The sequence below is a fragment of the Heloderma suspectum genome, chromosome 2 (genome assembly GCF_057233095.1).
Source record: "Heloderma suspectum isolate Gila_16-S chromosome 2, 16-S_ref, whole genome shotgun sequence".
In the NCBI taxonomy this organism is placed as follows: Eukaryota; Metazoa; Chordata; class Lepidosauria; order Squamata; family Helodermatidae; genus Heloderma; species Heloderma suspectum.
Genome location: NC_139459.1, coordinates 169,807,663 through 169,829,275, shown reverse-complemented (window position 1 = coordinate 169,829,275; position 21,613 = coordinate 169,807,663). Strand labels below are relative to the sequence as shown.

Sequence of the window (21,613 nt, the reverse complement as noted above, 5' to 3'; positions counted from 1 at the left end):
ATGCAGCCAGGAAGGTGAATTCTCACTTCAGGCAGTAAGACACCTTGGACCAGGGCTGATGCCACCACAGAGAAGGCCAATTAATTTCTGGGTTGCTACCAGGTGCAATCTGCCGGTTGCAATACAACCAACAAGGTCTCTTCCAATGCTCTTAGCAATCAAACGGGGCTATATTGGGGAAGGTGATCCACAAGGTAACTTGATCCCAAGTTGTTCTGCCATGAAGCTCACTGGGTGACCGTGATCAGTCGCTCTCACTGCGCCTTGCCTTTACAGGGGTTTTGGGAAGATAAAGAGGGGAGGGGAGGGGAGAGAGAACACTGTCCTGAGATCCTCAGAGTAAGATCCGAATAATTACAACAACAAATAAAAGAAGCGCGATAAGGACTGATAAGCGCATTTACAAGGGGACAAGGCTGCGGAGGTGAAACGTGACGGCGATAACTGGAAAATAGTTGCCTCGCTCATCAAATTTGGCATCCACGAGCAGAGAGGTTCGTGTGCCGTCAACAGCCCAGGAGGCAACGACAAACAAAATTCAACAGATGCAGAAAATTGCACCGGTTGAATGTCGGCTCACTGGCGCCCCTTTCTGTGTATGTGAGCCGCGCAGCCCCCCTATTATGCGGGGCGAAGTGCCTTTCGTGGGGGAGGGGGGCGAGAAGGGCCTTCCCTTCAAATAACTGGAGGGCTCCCAAAGTGGGCTGCGACCTAGGGGCGAGAGGGCGCTTGTCCCTCTCTCTCCCCTTCCCCACGCCCAGCGAAGCGACTCGCCCGCTGCCGGAGGAACAATTCCGGCGGGCAGGGCTGAGCCACTCGCGGCTCAGGCCCCCGCGAAAGCGAAAGCAAAAGCAACCCCGCGCGAGGCTGGCCGGGCCGGGCCGGGCCTGGCCGGGCTTGGCTTCCTGCGCCACCCCTCCCGGCCCCTCCCCTGCCCGACTCGGACCAAGCGCCGACCTCAGCCTCGCAAAAGCTTTGTGGCGGACCCAGCCGCTCCCTTCGCGTCCAGCGCCATGCAACGGGCCAGGCAGGATGAGGTGGAGGTAGGCGCCGCCCTTCGTTGCAGAGAGATTTAAAAGGGGGGCGGATTTGCAAGATGGGGGGGATACACTCTGGGTCAGCCTTCCCCACCCTGGCGCTCTCCAGATGTGTGGGACTGCAGTTCCCATCATTGCTAGTCAGCCATGCTGGCTGGGAATGATAGGAATTGCAGTCCCACGCTTCTGGAGGGTGCCAGGGTGGGGAAGGCTGCTCTGGATAGTGCTCGCAAGCAGCGGCGAATACATTACTGCAAATGTCTCCAGGGGCAATAAGAAGGACAACATACAAAGAGCTGTCTTTGCTAGATCAGACCAAATAGCTATCAGTGGCTACTAGACCTGATGGCTATATGCTGCCTCTAGTATCAGAGGCAGTATGCCTGTGTACCCCAGTTGCTGGGGAACATGGGCAGGAGGGTGCTGTTCCACGCATGTCTTGCTTGTGGGTCTCCCATTGACAGCTGGTTGGCCTCTGTATGAACAGAGTGCTGGACTAGATGGACCCTTGGTCTGATCCAACACGGCTCATCTTATGTTCTTAAGATACTTATAGTCCAGCATCCTGTCTCCAACAGCGAGAAGGCCACAAACAGGGCATGCAGGTAACAACTAACTCCACATGCCAAAGCTATACTTCCTTTGCACTTGGAGGTTCTGTGGCTAATAGCTGTTGATAGAGCAACAATAACACCCCATATCCCTTTTAAACCATCTAAAAATAGGTGGGTGCGAGCAGAGAGTGCCACTTAATTTTCAAAATAAGAGATGCTGGGTCTCTGAGGTCAGCCCATCCCCCTCAAATCCCAGGTGTGTGTGTGGGGGGGTTAGAGTTTATTGTATCATGAGAGGCGGGTGGTATGCTTATGCTTAAAGGCACTCTCTCCTAATTACATCACCCTTCTCCAACCTGGCACCCTCCAGATGTGTTGGAGTACAAATCACATCACCCCCAACAGCATAGCCTGTGATCCAGATGGCTGGGAGTAATGGGGATTGTAGTCCAGCACATCTGGAGGGCATCATGTTATGGGAGGCTGCTCTGGGCACAGATGACAGGTTCATCCTTGGCTCAGATTAAAACTTGAAGTGCGGTTTCTGGGGAAAAGCAAGGGAAAAATGTGTCTTGTGTGAAGAACTCTTAAATGCCTAGCGTGGATTGAAAGTGGACAGAAGGTAGACTTTTATCTGCTGGTGGACCCCAGGCCATGGTGGCTTGTTTAACCTTCAGTGATTGCCTGAACCAGCCGAATCTGTTGGGAAAAAAAGATATGTCCCTAAATCTCCCATCCGAGAGAGCTGAAGGGATCACATTGAGATGAGCAAGAGTGAATGCCTTCCTATACTTCAAAATACTTAAGTTTTGCAAGTACTTGGCTTAAAAATTAACTGAATTTGGGTAAATGCCAAGTATCAAAGGTGAGCAGGCCTTATTTTGTGTGAATTTTGAAATTCCATATCTTTGATACACCGAGCCTTATAAAGACCTTATGAAAAATGTCTCCCCAGTCCTTGTTTGACACTCTGATTAACCACTATACCACACTGACTCTTGCATAGGCTTGTATTAAAGGAACAAAAAGGAGATGTCCAAAGCTCATTATACCATACAGTGGAAAAACACATGAGGCCATGGTGGGAACATGGAGAAAAAGAACCGCAGTAATAGTAGAGAATGATCCAGTTCAGATGGAACAGTTAACTGTGGGTTGTTTAACCCATGGTGAGTTGTGGCCATGTGGCAGCGAGCAAGCGTGGTGCCTCCCACATGCTGATCGCTACTGCTTTCAATCAGCTGTAATGAACAACACAGGAACACCCCATTCCTGGGTTGTTTGATATGATGTCCAAACCCAGAACTCTTGTTAACCCAACAACAAACCATGGACAATTTAATTTTGGGTTACTTAACCACTCAATAACGCAGAGTTCTGGGTTCAGACGTCACAAGAACAACCCAGGAATGGGGCGTTCCCGGGCTGTTGATTAAACGTGGAAGTAACAAGCACACAGGAGACAGCATACTCACTCACCGCCATGGTGCCCTGCCAATTCATGTACTAAACAACCCAGGGATTGGCGTGACGTGTGAACTGGGTCATAGTCAGACATCAGTGAAAGCAGAATGAAAGACAAATTGCCAAGAGAGAGAAGAAGCAGAACAAAAGAGGAATGAGTCGAAAGGAGGGAGTTGGCAGAAAGAGGAGGAAAAGAATATAGAAACTCAGAATAAGAAAGAAGGGGATGAAAGGAAAAAGGGTTGTTAATGCTGCACCTTGCAGTGCACACACTGCATTACCATTTTTTTTTCTAAAATCCTCTCACAACAACTATCCTGTGAGGCCTGCTTGTCCAGTAGGGAGAAAGAAAGGGTAAATCCTGGTTGAAGCATGCAAAAGAAAGGCAAAGGGAGGACGGGGGTGGTGAAAGAAAGAGGAAAGGAGAGCAAAGGTGAGTTGCATTGGGAAAATAGTACTTCAGCACCTGCACTAGGGGAATAGCCCCAAACATGTTATAAAGTTCTGCTAACAATGTTGGCATGGCTGGGGAATGACAGGGTATAGGATCTGGTATAAGTGCGCTTCGCCCACGTTCCTGCCCCATTTTTTGCTGCCCCACCAATGAAATATATGGTTAGTTTCCAACACAGAATTCCTATCAATGGTCCATTATACGGATGTGTATATTTAGTCTATACCATGGACCAATAGGTCCTATGTTCTTTCTTGTAGGCAGTGAGAGGCTTCTGTTTCCTTCTTACAAGAAAGCAGCAATGTTTACATATTACAGACAAACGTTTCCGTGTTTACAAATGGATATAACGTGTATGACACTTCCATGACGGAAGATATGCTTTACATGAAAAAGGCCCAGTTTTAGTCGCTGGAATCTCCAAAGCAAGGAAGCCAGATAACAAGGCATGCCAGTCACCTTGGAGAGTTGATAGCATCGAGTGAAGTAAATTTAGAAACACAAGAAGCTGCCTTCTAGCAAGCCAAACCATCAGTTCATCTAGCTTAGTATTGTCACTCTGCACTAGGCTCTCCAGGGTTTCATGCAGGACTTTTTCCTAACCATACCTGGAGATGCTGGGGTTGAACCTGGGGCCTGCTGCATGTAAAGCATGTCCTCTAGCACTGAGCTACACCCCTTTGGGCAGCACACTTGGATAGTTTTCTGCAACCAGCAGCCACTTGGATTCCTTGTGCAGTTGGGTCAGTGCTGACCACAGTCTGATGGCAGTCATGCATTTTCCCAGGTTCCCAGGTTCAAATTATCATTACTTTGAGAGCAGAGCTGCATGTTACCTTGGCGAAAACACACTTCCCAAGAAGACCCACACATAGGGGTGCCAGTTAATGGTAAATTGAGAGGGGAGGTTTCAGCCTTTCCCCCAACAACTAGTTCTCCCCTACATCCCTTTTCCTAAGGCATCTCCCCACCCCGGCTAGGATTATTTTGTTTTCAGAGGCTGCTGAGAAAAAAATATATTTGGGGAGAGAGGTGCAAGGGGAGAAGCTGTGAGTGGGGGAGAGTTAGGCACCACTCCCCCTCTGACCTGCTGATTCTGCTCTGCAAACATCCCCTGGATTAATACTGTAAGGCAAACACAAGGCTGGGAACCCTGTATTTGCCTCATAATGGCCCTGAGTATTTATAAAATGCAAGGTGTTTGCAACTGAAGCACAGCCTTGCGGAAAGATACGTGCTGAACCAATGGGAAACAAATGCATATTTAATGCGCAAAATCTGATTGTATGGCAGGGCCCCATGATCAGAGGGTGAGAGCGTTAGATTAAAGACAAGGGTCTTGAAGTTGATTTTAAGCATTTTGAGCCCCTACAAGGACTCAAGGATGGAGGAGGGTGGCATGATCATCGTGACCAGAGAGAACTAGGAACTTCTGCTTGCTCACTTGGTAGCATGTAAGTAACCAGTTTTTGAGCAAACAGTTTCCAGTAAACCATACAACTTCCCAGTCACTTATATATGCATGTATTTATTTATTTAAAGCATTATATTCTGCTCCTCAGTCAAAAGACTCCCAGAAAAGAAGAATCAGACAGTCCCTGCCCTCAGGCTCACAGTCTAAAAAGACCCGAGACACAAGGAAAGGGATGGGGTGGGGGGAGCATGATGGTGATGTTTGATTCAGTTGCCCAGATGGATGGAAATATATTAATTGAACTCAGGTTTGCACGGCATCTATTGTCCTTCTGGGCTGCCCTGTTCTTTGCTGGTCTGTTCCTCTTTCCTTTCTTCTCTTCTGCAGTTTCTCTTCTTTTGAGTTCAAGCCTAATGTGTTTCTTCTCCAATCCCCTCAGGGCAAGATGTTTCCGCAGAAGCCCTTCTGGTGGCAGTTGGGGGTCGGAGGGACCATCACTGGGAGCTAGATGGTGGCAGCTCACCAAGTGTTTTCTGCCCCAAATCACTCGAGGTTGTTCTTGCCATGCAGCTGACTTTAAAATCACGTGCATTGATGACACAAAATGATGCAAGTTTGGAATGCAGTCCAGTGCATGCTTATCAACTACACTGACATTTTCAGCTATAAAAAAACAACTACAAGCAGCAGAAGCAGGGAAGAACCATTGGCTGTGTTTGCACATAACTCTAATTTTGTACTCCATTATTTGGAAGCAAGGTGTAGGTGCCACAAAATGCAGCCAGCTTTTTGTGGTGGGGACTGGTTCTAAAAACCATGTGGCACGAATAGGTATACTCTGCCCCATCCTCCCATCTAAATCCTGCACCAAGGAAGCTAAATTCTGCAACCCACATGGAATACGAATAAAAGGTGACCTAGTCCCTTCTACTGCACAGGATTAACAGTGTCCAAGTGAGCCTCTAAATGTATCATACACAAATAGTTGGCCCTGTGCTTCTGCCTTCTGGTTTCATTAGGGATGGCAAAGGGGGAAACACCTGGTATAGGAGAAAGAGCCATTGTCATAGTAGACACTGAAGTGCAGAGAAATCTTCAGAAAAGAGGAATAGATCCCCAGTACTTGTCTGCCCCCAGCTTTCATGGTCTGCTGCGTGTTTTATACCTGAGAGCTTTAGCAAGCTGCTAAGAATTTTCCTCTGCTGCCGTGTGTGGGTGATATAATGGAGCCACTCGGGCTCATGTTTACCTTGTGCAAATGGGAGGGGGGGCAAAGGTATGGGGAAAGTCGCTTGTATGATTCTGATGCAGTCTAGAACACCTTGAAATTCTCCTCACTTGTCAGCAAGGCCAGATGCCTGATGATGAGGAGTGGCAAATCACAAGTCACAAATCAAGCAACCCATCTAATCTACCTGTTATTATCAAGTTTCCTCCAGGTGTCTGCTGTCCTTGGGAAGCATGTCTGGAAAGGCTGTCTTATATCTAAGAGCCAGTGTGGTGTAGTGCTTAAGAGTGTTGGACTAGGACTCAGGAGACATGGGTTCTAGTCCCCACTCAGCCATGAATCTCATTGGGTGACTTTGCACCAGTCATTGCCTCTCAGCCTAACCTACCTCACAGGATTGTTGTGAGGGTAAAAATGGAGAGGAGGAGGAAGATCACATAAGCCACCTCGGGCTCCTTGCAAGAGGAAAAGGCAGGATATAAATGTAATAATAAATAAAATAAGTTACATTTCTATGCACACACGGGATATTTGCCAAAAAGCATGCATTTTCTGATGTCTGATAACCACAACACCAGCTCAGACCAAATCTCACATCAAATTGTGGTTTGCATTACCCATAGTTTAGAACCCAGTCCATGGCTTCAGCTTCAAAACATCCCACAGGCAAACCATAGTTTAGAGCTGCTTACCAGCTTCCATTTTCTGTCCTCGCTGTACCTAGATCCATACAGTCACTCCCATTTCTCTGCTGCAGGAAACTCTGGAAGTGGAGCAATAATGGTAATTTTGGCTTGTCAATTCAGATGCCACACCAAACTGTAGCTAGCATGAACTACTTCAAGACATGGTTTCTGATTCTGGCTTGCTGACCATTTGTAAACCATGGCCTGTCAGTTCACACTTCAGGCACCTCCTTCAGACCTGCCCCTGTCTAGAAGTTTTAGTTTGAATTCCTACCCCCCAAGCACACGTACAAAGTTTTTTGTTTTTTGTTTAACTTACAGAAATATAAGGAAAAACTGGCAATATTCTATGTAGTTGCTCAATAAAGGTTAAATGAGCCATGATGCTAAACACATATTTAGCAATCACATCGGGGTTTTAAAAAAAATAGATCTGTGGGGCAGGGGCAGAGTATGTGTTAATCCTATCATCCCTTGCTGTGATCTTGAAAATTGCCCTCCCCCATCTGCTATTAGCCCCAGATGGGGAGCTCCCATTCACACTAATAGAAGCCACAGGCCGGTGCTTTTTGTCAAGACTGCAGCAGGACAGGAAAGGATTAAACCTTCCTGCTCCCCATGCCTGCTATTAATTTTTTTTTAAACCCTGCTGCGATTGCTAAAGGTGCATTTAAAGTCAGACCTGGTTTGGCCCGAAGAGGTCAACCTGCTTCTGAAGGAGTAGACTTTAGGAGAAAATATGAATGAGCCTGGCTAAGTTACAAGAGATTCTGTATTCTTGACGGTGACATCACCCTTCTGGTGCAGCTGGAGAAAAGTGTCCGCCGACTACGGGAGAAATTCTACGGGAAGGTGAGCATCTTGGATGCTGTGATGCTGATGCGAAGGTTCACCAACAATCATGACCTTGTCTGCAAGTACATCGTCCTCTGCAAAAATGAGATGGAAGGTGAGTCAGGCATTGGTGTATAGTCATGTGCACTGTGCTGAGTGAGAGATGGAGTGGGGAGGCCCCTGCTGTCCACAAGTAGGCAGCTGGGACCATAAGAGGTGGAGAGGTAGGTGATCCATCCATGCAGATGGGTGTAAACAGAAACGAGAAGCTCAAGAATGTACGTGTCCCTTTAGAGCAGGGGTGGGCAACTTTCAGAGGTCCAGGGCCATTTTTGCCCCCCAGGCCCCCACCGTGGGCCAAAGTCCACATGGTGCCCTCCCAAAAGTGCCAGAATTGCTGGTTTACCACCAGAATTCAGCAGCAAACTGCTCTGTAGTGCTACAGAGAACTACAGTGGTTAAACGTAGCTTGTTTCCAAGCTAAATCTAACTCCTTGAACACTCTTGTAGCAGCTAAGGAGCACCGAAGGGGCCAAATCTAAATTTTGTCCTTTGTGTGCTCTATAGCCACTATGTATGTCTTTTATTTTAAATATAAAACATTTTTTTAAAAAAAATGGGGGCGTAGTGGGAAGGCCTCACTGGGAAGGTGCACTGTGAGGCAGCGGGAGGGTGCATGTGATCCCTGGGCCTTACTCGTCCCAGCTTTAGAGGATTCAGACTGGGAGTTGCCATGCTTTACACCCCTTGGTCTTTTTCTGCTGCCACTATCCTCTCTTCCTGCATATTTCCAATACTGGAGACAAGAATGGAGAAAAGTGGTGCAGCAACCAATAGTGGGGCAGGAAAGGCCCAGAAGGGGAGTGTTCAGTGCCCCTCCACTGCACTCTTTTACTCTTAAAGTATGAATCCCATCCCTGAGCTTATATGTGAACAGGGTGGATGTGAGAATGATGATGCAACACATCTGGTTGGCATTATTAGAATACTATGCAAAACAGAAAAGACAAAGTCCCCGATAACAGCTCAAAACAAACACACGAAGTGCAAGAGACCTAACAGAGCTGCGCTAGACCAATAAGACAATTTTATACAGTATTTATAAGCAGAGTACTTGATGGTACACATCAAATTATAAAGGGAGTGAATATTTCCAGTGCCTGTATACCATTTGTAAAAGTCATATCAATATCATAACAACCATATAATTCGTAATCATATCAGTCCTATCAGTGTTCGGAACCCTGGTATATCCCTGTTTAACTCTAACAACTGATATTGTTGAAAGATGGTTTCACTTCCCAAATAATGAATGTATCAATGGTGTACCGGTTAATAAGGCAAAATAGCCAATTAGGTTTATAGGTTGAGAGTGAGACAGTCCTTCTAGGATAAAATTCCAATAGTGTATTGAAAGTAGAAATTCTGAAAGAGGAAAACAAATGCATTTACAATATATAACGTTCCCCCAAGTTTAACTGGCATGAACCTGCCATCAATTACAGTTAATTTTCACCTGGTTTACTCTTCCCAAAATGTGTTAGTACTCCAGAAGCCAGTCACCAAACAAAAGGTAAAATGACTGATTTACAAACCTGATTTACGATTGCTGCAGTGTTGTTTTATCTTTTGTTTGGTGACCATAGTTTATGGTAAGTTTGTGCCAGTTAAACTTGTTGTTGCTCAGTCGTTCAGTCGTGTCCGACTCTTCGTGACCCCATGGACCATAGCACGCCAGGCCTTCCTGTCCTGCGCTCTCTCCTGGAGCGTGCTCAAGTCCATATTCATTGCATCAGTGATGCTATCTAGCCATCTCATCCTCTGCCGTCCCCTTCTCCTTTTGCCTTCAGTCTTTCCCAGCATCAGGGTCTTTTCCAGAGAGTTTTCTCTTTGCATTAGGTGGCCAAAATATTTGAGCTTCAGCTTCAGTATCTGTCCTTCCAATGAGCACTCAGGGTTGATTTCCTTTAGGATTGACTGATTTGACCTCCTTGCAGTCCAGGGGACTCGTAAGAGTCTTCTCCAGTTAAACTTGGGGGAACATTAAATATTGTAAATGCATTTGTTTTTCTCTTTCAGAATTATGCCTTAGGGCTTTGGTGTGACCTGGTAATCCTTGAGCAGTAAAAAGTGCAAATTAATGTAAGCTGATGCCAATTAGACTGTGTTGTTTTGTACATTCCCCCTCTCCTCCCCCCACATGTTTTCATTCAGATTTACTAAATTTAGATTTCTCAGTTTCAAAATTGGAGACCTTCTTCGTTTTGACAACGCACTTTCAGCCTGCTCTAACCTTGTCCTGTTCTTTAGATATGGACCCAGAAGATCAAGAGAACCTCAGTGATGACCCTGTGGCATTGGTAATGCTCTCTCTTATCTTAGGCAGAGGTTGGAAGCTGGAAAAAGTGGTCCTTGAACAGGGAGCAGTCAGAGGCCACTTTTAAGGGGCATCCATGGATGCTGAATTGGGAAAGAGAGTAGAAAGAGCATAACTAGTTTAACCTAACCACTGTGGGTCAGGACTAAGAGCCAATTCACATGCTTCTCCCAGTTCCGTGCAACGTTCCCTGCTGTATTTATTTATTTATTTATTTACTTATTTAAAGAAAAGCAGCCACTGGAGGCTGCAGTCAGGAGTGGATGAAGGGCAAGGAGGGAGGAGGTGCTTAATCCTTCCCCCACTGTCCATTTTTATTCATTCATTCATTTATTCAGTTTCTATACCATCCAATAGCCAAAGCTCCTTGGGCAGTTTACAAAGATTAAAAACCTTAAAAATACATTATACATAGTATAAAAACATTTACATACAAACGTATAAGGAGACAGCACACATATATCCAAACCATTTCAAACAACCAGAAGATTGTTTCCCCTCTCAAGCCCCCCTCCTAGTTGCTTTTCTCACCATGGGGAAAAACTGCACAGAAGCCAGGAAACCACTAAACAATCTGTGATTGGGAGAAAGGGGCATGGCCATCTGGGGAACCCTGGAGGGCCAGATTTGCCCTGTTCTTTCATCTACATTTTAGCCAGATCTTTCATCTACATTTTAATCTATTCTGCTGCTTGGTTTTTAAAAGATATCGCTACCAATATTGACCCAATTATTCTGGATGGGGCAGGGTATAAATATAAACAAATAACCCCAGTACAGTGATCTCTCATACCCTAAAGCTTTATTAAACAAAACTCACCTACTGAGTCTCCCCAGTTTATTTATTTTTATTTATTACATTTATATCCTGCCTTTTGGGACTTTTTCTACAGAAGGCATTTATTGTGTGCTCATCATTCCCTACTCACAGTTGTTTACGGGTTCTGTAGACAGCATGGTGACCCTCCAGTTTTGCTTCTCTGTCTAACCAGCACTGTCAACAAGTTTTTTAGAGCAGGGAAAATGTGGCATTTAATCGTGAACGCAGGAAAGGAAATGTTTTTCTGTTACATAGCCTCTAGGTGGCACTGTGGTATAGCAGAATAGTACAAATACACAAGAGGAAATGGTGCTTGCTTTCACTTTCACAATTAAATGCCGAAAGTAGATACAGCTGATTGACACTCTTGTGTAGAAAAGCTCTCAAGGCCAACATGTTGTTTCTACTTTGGGCCACACTAGATTGAGCCGGATCATTGGTATATGTGTTTGCTGTAGACTTTGACTTCCAAAAAAGTTTGAGACCTGGCACCTCACAATCAGGCATTGCCTGAAAGGAAGGTAGGGCAGGTGGGGAAACTGACAAGACTGCAACAAAAAGAACAGGATCCCTTCTCTCATGGAAGCTCTTAGGTCCCCATCAGTGAGTAATGCTGCTGGTACTGAACTGTTCCATAGAATCATAGGGTTGGAAGGGGCCTACAAGACCATCGAGTCCAACCCCCGGCTCAGTGCAGGAAGCCTGATTCCCAGGCGGTCTCCCATCCAAGTACCAACCAGGCTGACCCTGCTTAGCTTCTGAGATCAGGCACATCCAGCCCTTTTTTACTGAAATGTTAGCTGCCCTTCCAGTGTTCCCTATGAAGAGTTCTTTGTAACACAAAAGTGTGTGTGTGTTCTCATATGGACTTAATCCAGTCAACAATGTCACCTTATCTATCTTGTGTGTCTTAGTCTATGGATCAGTGGGGGCTGGTGACTCGATTTTGGTGGGGTGTAAATCCATTCTGAGTTTCAGTCAGAACCAGCCAGAACTCTAAAGGAACTATCCAAAGTGCTGAACCCTATCCCAAAATTGGTTCAGCAGGTTGGATAGCTCTTTTAGAGTTCTGGCTGGTTCTGACTGAAGCCCAGAATGAATTCACAGCCCCACTGAAATCAGAGCCACCAGCCTCCACTGCTGTGGATCCAGTATGGCCACAACTGTCTATACTTCTGCTGTTTGCTAGCCACTTCTAACCCGTTTCCTCTTCTTTTAGAAAGTGATGAATAAACTGAAGCAAGAAGAAGAGCAGAAGAAACAGGTGATTGAGGGAGGAGGAGGCAGATATTGGGAGGAAAAGGCAAATATTATAGGGCTGCTTTGTAGATCTTACTTTCCTGACAAATCCTTTTGCTTTTTTTAAGATCACCCTCTATGATTGGTTGCACTTGCCAACAACAGTGCTTTTAAACTTTGAACAAAACAAAATAAGACATCACTCGGACAAGCCTAAAATAATCTCTTTGCCACTTCCAGGTGGAAAACAGGAAGCACTTGGCAAATGTTACTACCATTACTGCCTTCCCAACATTTTGCATTGAAGAGGATGGGGATCTCTACACCTCAAGTTTATTGCGCATTCACGGTTGCTCACTGACTGAATTGTGCGGGTCCATTACATGACGTCGTAGTTGTCCAGTCATTATTGTCAAGGGCTCCTTGGAGGCCTCTCTCAGTCTAATCCAGTAGCCAAGTCCAGACACAGACAAAGGGATTCTTTTCAAAGCTTTATTCCTCTTTTACAATTTAACAACTCTACTATTAGCAAGGGAGAGTCCCTCCCCTTTTCCCTTGGATCCTCTGGGTGCAGCTGTTGTTTGCGCGCCAACCAGGCACTACGCTTTCCGCGCCCTCCATTTGGCGCCGCTCTCTGTGTCAGCGTCGCGCATCCATCAAGTCTGCTTCCCGCACTCTGTCACTTCCAGGACTGCTATCTAAGCTAGGAATGCCGGTGGGAGGAATCTCCGTTAGCTGTTGGCCCTGGGAAAGGGGAGCACGCTCCTCTCCCAGGAGTGACTCCTCTTCCTCAGAATCAGAACTACTCTGGGATTCTATGGGCTCAGTGTCCACCCTGACATCTATTCCACTGTTTCCTCCCACCTATCCCGTGTTTTCCTCAAACGGAAAAAATGGGTTTTTTTTCCAGATATGTGCAAATGGAGTGCCATGTCATCCCTGTGTATTTCTCCCCTAGCGCGAATGAAGTGCTGAGTGTGGTTGTTGGGGGCATGGTCATGATGTTGAAGGTGGTGACAAAGGTCTGATGGGCGTTCAGCCTTCCCACGCCTGTGCCATTTTGGCTCCTCACCATTTTCAGCTTGCCTGTTCAAAACAGAGTGGCAGAACGGCAGAGCGGCAGCGAGGAGGGGGTGGCAGAGTGGAGGAGCAGCAGAGGGGCTGAGCGGCAGGGACTGGCCAAAAGAATGGAAGAGGGAGGCGGGGCCCGGGGAGATCGGTGGGGGGGCTGGCTGCGTGTCAATCCCCATCCACCAGTAATATGCAAGGGGAAGGAAAGGGGCAGGAGCCCAGGAGCAAGTATTGCTGAACCTGGTAATGCCTCTTCACGGAAACATAACACTATGGGAATGGCCATCTACAGAGAAGGAAGCGCGTGTAAAAGGAATCAGTTGTGATCCTGAATTTAAAACGGAATTGAAAAGCCCTGTTTTAAATGGAGGATTTTAGGCTGGTGTAGAAATCCCCATTGTTTGGTGATTTGCTAGACAAGTCCAAAGTGCTTCGTACCCCCTTATCCCCAGAACCACATGATGGGGATGGTGGTAAGAAGTGGGGAGTGTTGCACCACTCTCAGAGAAAATGAAAACTCTTGAGGGAGGGATACAGTTCAGGGAGAGAGGAGGTGGGAAAGAACGTGCCAGTGCTCCTGCCTGAGTGACCATTAAAAGTTTTTTCTGAGCTGTGTGCATAACCACAAGGCAACACAAGGCAGTCATTTTGGTTGCCATGAAAGGTAGGAAGAGTGGGAGACAGGTAAATCTGACCTGAGGGGGACAATCCATCAGGAAAGTTCCCTGTGCAAGTGCCACTGAAATGAATGGAACGTGTACAGGAGAACTACATTCCTGGAGGATTGCGCCCCATGATACTTAGGGGGAGGTGAAAGATGCCATTTGGATTTTCCACCTCAAGCACCAACATGTCTTGAACCAGCCCTGCACGCAACCATGACAGCAGCAGCTCAATCCCATATTGGCCACGTTCGGATGATCGTATCTCAGCTTTGATCTAATTAACGACTTTGGTACAAGCCAGGACATTAAAGCATCTGAAGTTATTTTAATATCCTGGCTTGTTCTCACGCTGCTAACCATCATTTCCCAGTTTGGACAAAATGGGAAACCATAGTCAATTGAAGTCTTCCTGGTTTGTTGGCATGAAGGGAGAAGTGGAGGGGCTGTGGGCAGAGGCAAAAGGCAAATTCACATCTTGGCTTATTAAGCCAAGATATGATCATCCAAACACTCCTATTTTGTCCACCAACCACCACTCTGAAGTTCCAAACACCTACTACCTTAATAAGATGTTAAAATGGAAAGCAGTGAAGATTTTATTACATATTATATTGGTATTCAGTTGTTGGGGCAGGACCCACAAGTGGATTGCACCTAAGGAGTTTCATGCCAGTAGCACAACTTCTCTCTCTCTCTCATTCTTTTAAAAAGAGGAGGAAGACAAGAGAGGTGAAAAAGAGAGATGGGGGTGGGGAGGTGGGCCAGATGGAGTGGAGAAATAAACTGCTTAAAATTACAGTATATGTCAGTTGTTCTGCCATGTGTGTGCATGCGTTCATGTGCTCACACGCATATACAGAATATGTTGTGCATGCATGCAGAATATTTTAGCGTAAGACTTATATTTGTGTTTTTAAAAATCTATTCTTGATTCTATAGCAGCCTTCACCAACCTGGTTCCCTTCGGATGTTTTGGACTTCAATTCCCATCAGCCCAAGCCAGCATGGGCCGATGGTCAGGGATGCTGGGGGTGTAGCCCAAAACATCTGGAGGGCACCAGGCTACGAAAGGATGTTCTACAGGTGACTAGGGGAAAAGTTTGAGGAGTTATAAATAGAGCATTTGGGACGGATATGCTCAGACGGTCTTTCATGCCCCAGCAGCACCCACTGATGAAGTTTAACAGTTGTGTGCATCATAACGTTATTTCTTCTCTTTACAGAATCCAAATGACAAGAATGATGAAAAAATCAAGGTGAGAAAAGAAACAGGGTTGGGCTGTTGTGGTTGTGACACAACCATGGGGTGGGGGGAGAATAAGGGGGAGAGGGAAAATGAAAACCCACCACAAGATCATGTCCTTGTACTCCATGTTAATCAATCTGAAATAACACCTCCCAGTCTCCTCATGGCACTAATACAGTCAGTGTCTCATTTGGCGAGTGGATGGGCTATGAACATCAAATCACAACCCCAAGTAAGGATACTCGCTTCAACCATATGTTAGTCCCCTTGCCTGTATGACAGGATAGCAATAAGCAATAACTGAACTGTGCAGCAATATGTGGGGCTGAACCAGTTTTGGAATAATTTCCAGAGAGGTTGCTGTGTTAATCTGTTGCAGCAAAAACAAGAGAGTCTTGTGGCACATTCAAGATTAATACTTTTATTATAGCATAAACTTTTGTGGACTAGAGTCAACTTCATCACACTTGTGAAGTTGGCAAATATATATCAGTAGAGATTTTTACCCACCTACAGATGTTGATTGACTAAGCTAGGGTGTTTATGTTATCATCAGTTACTGGTCTTGCGAATGGTTACTGTAGTAATGTAATTGTCACAGTCTGCTTTTTTTACGTTTCGTTTCCGTCCGGTGTCACTGTTTACATTTTTGCCCGTTTATATACCCATATATAAAGGATATACCTGCTGACTTAGGATAACACTGCATTCATCTGATGTAGTGGGCCCGAGTCTGCAAAAGCCTATGTCATAATAAATCTGTTTGTCTTCAAGGTGCCACGAGACTGTTTCTTGTTTTTTTTCCAGTTTGGGAACGTAGATCCCATGGCCTCCTGCAGATAAACAGTCACACCCACCGTTGGCAACCTGAGCCCTGTTGCTCCACAGACCAGCATAAGAGCACTACAGTCTACTCTACCCTGAGCTGCTCTGAGGCACAAGCTGGCTCCAGTAGGCCTGTGTCCGCCTAGCCTTTACTCTCTGCAGAACCAGAGCAGTGTCTCCCCAAAACCCAGAGCGCTTCAGAGTGCATGAGAATTAAAATAGGAATACCGACTCCAAAGTGTGGAGGACCCTATTTTCTCATCCCTTAATCATAATGCTTCTAGACAATTAGTGGTGAAACAAAGGGAGGCTTTATTGTAATTAACGCAAGTGAAGTGTAGGGGAAAATGCAACAGAATTATCAATAAATAAAACATTACTTAGACCACTGCTACAGGTATTAGGTACCCTCCTGGCATATTAACCTGTAGGAAGTCCCCATTTCAGATGACAGTTCCCAGTACTTGCCCAGCATCAGAGCACCCAGATCAAAGATACAAGTTCTTGCAAAGGATTAATTTTACCTCTCAAACCTCATGGTTGTGCCTGTCCCTCCGTGAATTGTTCCAATGGGGAGTCCTAAGCCACTTCAGTTTCCCTCTCCAAGATGGCCACCACCTGTCCAGGCCCATTCAGTAGGAATGGGATAAGAGAAGCTGTGTTCTCCCCCCCACCGCTTGCTTAGCACTTGCACAACTTGGGAAGGCATGAGGGAAATTATTTTAATCTGTGGCAGGCGGGGGAGGGGAGTTCCTCGCCTTTTTATCTTTTGGAGGGAAAATGTGAGACACGGGGAGCCCTTGGGATCACATCAACACATGTCCTGTTTATTCTTCCCCAGGAGGTCGCTCGGCAACTAAAGGTCTTGAGTCTGACAAAGGAGAACATACGCATGTTCGATAATGCCCAAAACAACCGCATCCCCCCTGTTGACCGCCAGTTTTCCTGCCAGCCCTGTGACAGCATGTGGTGGCGTCGCGTCCCAGAGAGAAAACAGGTGGGTGCGCGCAGGCTCACGCATGAGCATGTCTTAAAGGTAGGGGTTGAATCAAGTCACAGGTTGGCCCTTTGAGACAGATGCTCCGAGAAAGTTGCGTGTTTTATCTGGATAGTATCCCTTGCTACCCTTGCCTCTCCCATTCCTCCCTCCCTTTCATTGTCTCCTCACTCTTGTCTAAATCTAAAAGAAAAAAGGCTCAAGACCAGGAACAGGGAATGTGTGGCCCTCTGGATGTTGTTGGACTGCAACTCTCATCATCCCTCACCATTGGCTATGCAGGCTAGGGCTGATGGGAGTTGTAGTCCAACAACATCCGGAGGGCCACCTGTCCCCAGTCAGGACCAAGCTCCCATGATGGCAGCAGGCCTGGGTTGAAATTCTGTCTGCCATCAAATCCAAATAAAGCATGGAGGGCTGTGTGTGTGTGTGTGTGTGTGTGTGTGTGTTGGTATATTGTGGGGGAGAGTGAAAATGTAGCCTGGGCACATGTGAATCCTCTCCATACCTCTGCTGTCCACTTTTCACCTCATAACCACTCCGACCAGCCATATTTTCTCTCAGTAGAGCTCTGAAACAGAAGCAAAGCAGTGAAATGGCTGGGATGAAAGTCTCAGGGCTGCACCCCATAGCAACAAGCTACTCTAGAGATTCCACAGGACTCGGGTTGGGTCTACTGCTGTCACATCTAATTTGACCCTTACTATACCCAGGTGGTGTGGGTCATTGCTGGGGTTTTGGTGCCTCCTCATCTTCTCCTTTGATGCCATCCACAGGTGTCCCGTTGCCACCTGTGTGGGAACCGTTATGACCCAGTGCCTTACAACAAAATGTGGGGCACAGCAGAGTTCAAGTGTACTGCATGTGGGCGCACCTTCAGGTGAGAGGCAAGAACTATGTGTGCCTGGGAAGGTCAGCTTTAGTACCTACATTTGCCATCCCCAAACCCTGAAAATCTGGTATTACTGTATTTGATAAATGTACTGAATTAAATACTGTTTTGCTATATATTATACAGGGTGTTAAGGCTGCTAGCTGATGATACGTTTGTTAGTCTGATTGATGGCTAATAGCCCAGGATAATTTATTATTTCGACAATGGGAGTGAATGACAGAAGATGGTCTCCTGATAGCTGGGTATCTCTCTCAAGCATTTGGAGTGAGATACCCATCAGAGTTTGGGGAAGACAACATCCTTCCAGCTGAGGGGAGCAAAGAAGTAGTTTGTGCTTTGAAAAGACTGTGCACTGAGAGTTGCTAGCTGGAGTTAGGTAGAAACTGAGGTGCAGCCTTGTGGAGGATTGCATAATTTGCTTTCTGGGGATCTGCTGCCTGTTTTGGGAGAGTCTGCTTGCCTCAAATAGGCTCTGCTTGTATATTTGTCAATACAGAAAATATTACAAAGACACCGTAAGTTCCTATGTTTTCTCATCCAAAGGAAACTAAACCACAGGTCTGGAATTTCTCACAGATTGGGGAAGGGGGGTGCAGCTGTACATTATTGATATTATAAACTAGATTGTTTTCCTTGTTTTGTGTAATTTTCTCTGTAATGTATTGGTCTTCCTGAGAGAATTGTAAAAAATGGTGATAAAAAATTAAATATGGGATATCAGAATATGGAAGAAAAAATAAATAAGGAACATATGAATAAAGAAATTCCCCCATCTGCTCCCTGCAGGGGATCAGCCCAGATGGGGACCCCATCCCCCTGCTACAATTGCCATACCCCAGTCCTCCCGAGCTATATCATTCCACCCCGCAAGACCCCAGGGCCACGAAGCCGACAGCAGCATTCCTGCTTTGCAGAGGATTGTTACAACCGAAGAGGTAAGACTGAATGTGCCGTGAATGACAGTTGCATCATGATGGATCCCTTTTATGCATGTGTGCAGTCTTTTGAGGTGCCGTGCTATGTGGCGCCCAATTACTGTTTGCAGAAATGGGAGTAGAAAGACTCCCTGTGGTTTTCATTTTTTTAAAATGGTAGCAAAAGCCCAGGCCCATTCTTTGGCTGGGGGAAAAAGCACCTTCAGATATATTTGCCATCTTGTAATGGCTCTTTAGAAAATGTACTTCCTGTTCATGTTGAAGAGAAATAGGATGATGTGCAGATTATTGTTTCTCTGGCATAAAGGGACTTTTCTCTTTAGTGCTACTGTGGCACTAGCCCTGATCCACCATCAATAACTTGATAAGAGCACAGAAGTTATGGGGTGGGCACGGGACAGTTGCACTGCCAGCTAAAGAGAGTGGAAGCAGGTGTAGGAAAGTGAGTTGATGTGTGGCTGGGGCCATTCCAACAAAACATCCCCCACTTTCATGCCGGGGCTGTGGATGGTGGGTGTGTTTGCCAGTATCGCCTTGTGTCTTCCCATCTCCTACAGAGCCCCACATGCCAGGAACCCACTGTGTGCATCCTCGAAGCCGGGTTAGGAATGGCTTGCCCAAAGTGATCAGCCCCAGCCAAGAACATGACAGCACCGGCTCCACAGTGGCTACCTGCTTGAGTCAAGGCAGCTTGGCAAACTGGGACATCAATGATATCATCCTGGAGGATCTGAAGGAACTGGATGAAGAGGAGGATGGCGAGAGCAGCAATTAACCCCTAGGCGCCTGTCACGGGGGACAGATGACAGGCTGCAAACTGGTGGAGGCGGCCAGGGGAGGACTCTTCTTTATATTCCCTCAGGCTCCAGGCATGCCAACTCTAATAATGTACAAGAATGATAATTCCTCATGCCAGGGCCTGCTCAGTGATCGTTTCTAGGCCTCTTTCTGGCTTTTTCTCTCAAGTGCAGCCTTTCCCTGGTTTTGTTGCCTGTTACTGATTTCTGCTCTGGAGAGCTCATCTCCCAGACATAACTAAACCACAGGTTTAAACTGGTTTTAATAGTCATTCTCTCTCCTCAGAGAGCAATAAGAGTTGCCAGTTCTGTGTTGGAAGCCTAGTGGTGTCTCATGAAGAATTCTGAGCGCCCTCAGCAAACTACAATTCCCAGGATTCTTTGAGTGAAGTTAACTGGTATTAAAGCATAAGCTAGTGTGCATGTGCCCCTTCTGTCTTGCCAAGCCCTCCCTGCGCCTCCCATTGGTGCCAGTTGTCCGTGGAACTTGACATTGTCTTAACTTGTGGTGGTTAAATCCACCTTGAAAGAATCAAGAGGCTTTTAAAAGATGGCATGTTTATGAGCTGTTCAGCATACTCTTCCAGCAACTCCCTCAAGGTTTGTATGGCACTGGAATGAGAGGATCATGTGCTACAGAGTGAATTATTGCTGGGCTTGAGTACGTAGTGCATTCACACTAGATGGACTCACAGTTAGGAAAGATGCATGTGACTTCAGCTCATTGAAAACCACCCAAGCTGGCAAGACAGCAAGGTGAGGAGCCAAGTTGCTTTTTTTTTTTTTTTGGCCTTTATTATTAACTTGATGCTGCTGCTGCTTTAGGTGGCTGAGACTGGAAGCCCTAGACTAGGGTGATGCCTTTCCTTAGGGAACTTGCAGGAAGAATGTGAACAGCACAGCTAACAAGTTCTTAGCAGCAACTCCTCCCTCCTAAAGCTAATTTGGCTGGAAATAAAAACTCATTTTAGCCATTAAGAGAAGCATAGGCCAGTGGGGTGGGGGGACACAGCAAGTGCTAGTCATCCACAGAGACTGGGTTGGATCCATATTTATGCTGTATCAACTGCGCTGCTGGAAGGGGACTTCCCTGCCCCCTCCTTCTGACGGCAGCCTCTCCAGCCCCCTGAAAATGCTACACAGAAAGTCAGGAGACCCTGCTGGATGGGATGAGTTGTGTGTGGAGAGGCAGTGGGGGGAATGCCCCCGAATCATGCAGAGGGACCTTAAGTGAGCAGAGCCATTCCTTTCACAGAAAGTCCTTTCCTGTAATGGAAGCCAGATTCTGGATCCAACTGCTGTATTTGTCTTAAAAACCTCCACATTAGCTTCTTGGGACCAAAAATCAGAGACAGAGGAGTTGGATGAGCCCTGTTATGAGTATCATTGTTCTGTGAACAGTCCTGTTCAGAGAATCCAGCTCCCTTACACATGAGCATGTAGGAAAGGCAGTTTTATGAGAATCTCTCTTGAATTGTTGTGAGATTTTTATTGTTGGGAACCGCCTTGGGGATTTAAAGCCAAAAGGCAATATAGATTTTTTTAAATAAACAAGCAAATACCCAATGCAGCATTTGTGTGATACTAGCATTGCTGTTGGGAAGTCATATCAGTGCCTGTCGTGTATTCATTGCCTTACAGTTACGAGCATCTGTGATGTCTTAAATCCTGATCTCTAGGTTGAAAGCTTTCAGATTTATGTTGCTCTCTCTCTGTCTTTGTGGAGATGTGTTTTCTACCAAGTGCGAATGTATAAGACGAACAGGGTGTTTTGCCCTGGCTCATTAAAAAAACAAACAGATGCAAATTAAAATGATGGGTTTCCCCACTGAAATGTCTCATTTCTACTGATCAAATGGCCAGCTGCAATCTGTACCAAATTAATGCAGTGAGTTGTTGTCGAGAAGCACACGATGTTTTGCCTGAACCTCTAATCCTGAAATTCTAGTCAGTAGCAGCAATAGCTCATGTTTGAAAACTGTGTTTATAAGCTTCTTTAGGGGTGGGGCCATAGCTCAGTAATAGAGCATCTGCTCTGCAAGCCAAAGGTCCAGGTTTGCTCCCTGGCATTTCCA

General features: G+C 46.1%; 1 protein-coding gene across 1 annotated transcript; it reads left to right on the top strand.

The window, feature by feature from the left end:
• Positions 1 to 841: 841 nt before the first annotated feature.
• On the top strand, positions 842 to 21,369 carry SHFL (shiftless antiviral inhibitor of ribosomal frameshifting). The gene is made up of 9 exons (XM_084835929.1): positions 842 to 1,043; positions 7,645 to 7,786; positions 9,982 to 10,031; positions 12,088 to 12,132; positions 15,067 to 15,099; positions 16,756 to 16,911; positions 17,688 to 17,791; positions 18,593 to 18,741; positions 19,299 to 21,369. Exons 1-9 carry the CDS (start codon positions 1,014 to 1,016, stop codon positions 19,514 to 19,516), a joined length of 927 nt encoding a protein of 308 aa, XP_084692055.1. The 5' UTR covers positions 842 to 1,013; the 3' UTR covers positions 19,517 to 21,369.
• Positions 21,370 to 21,613: the final 244 nt, after the last annotated feature.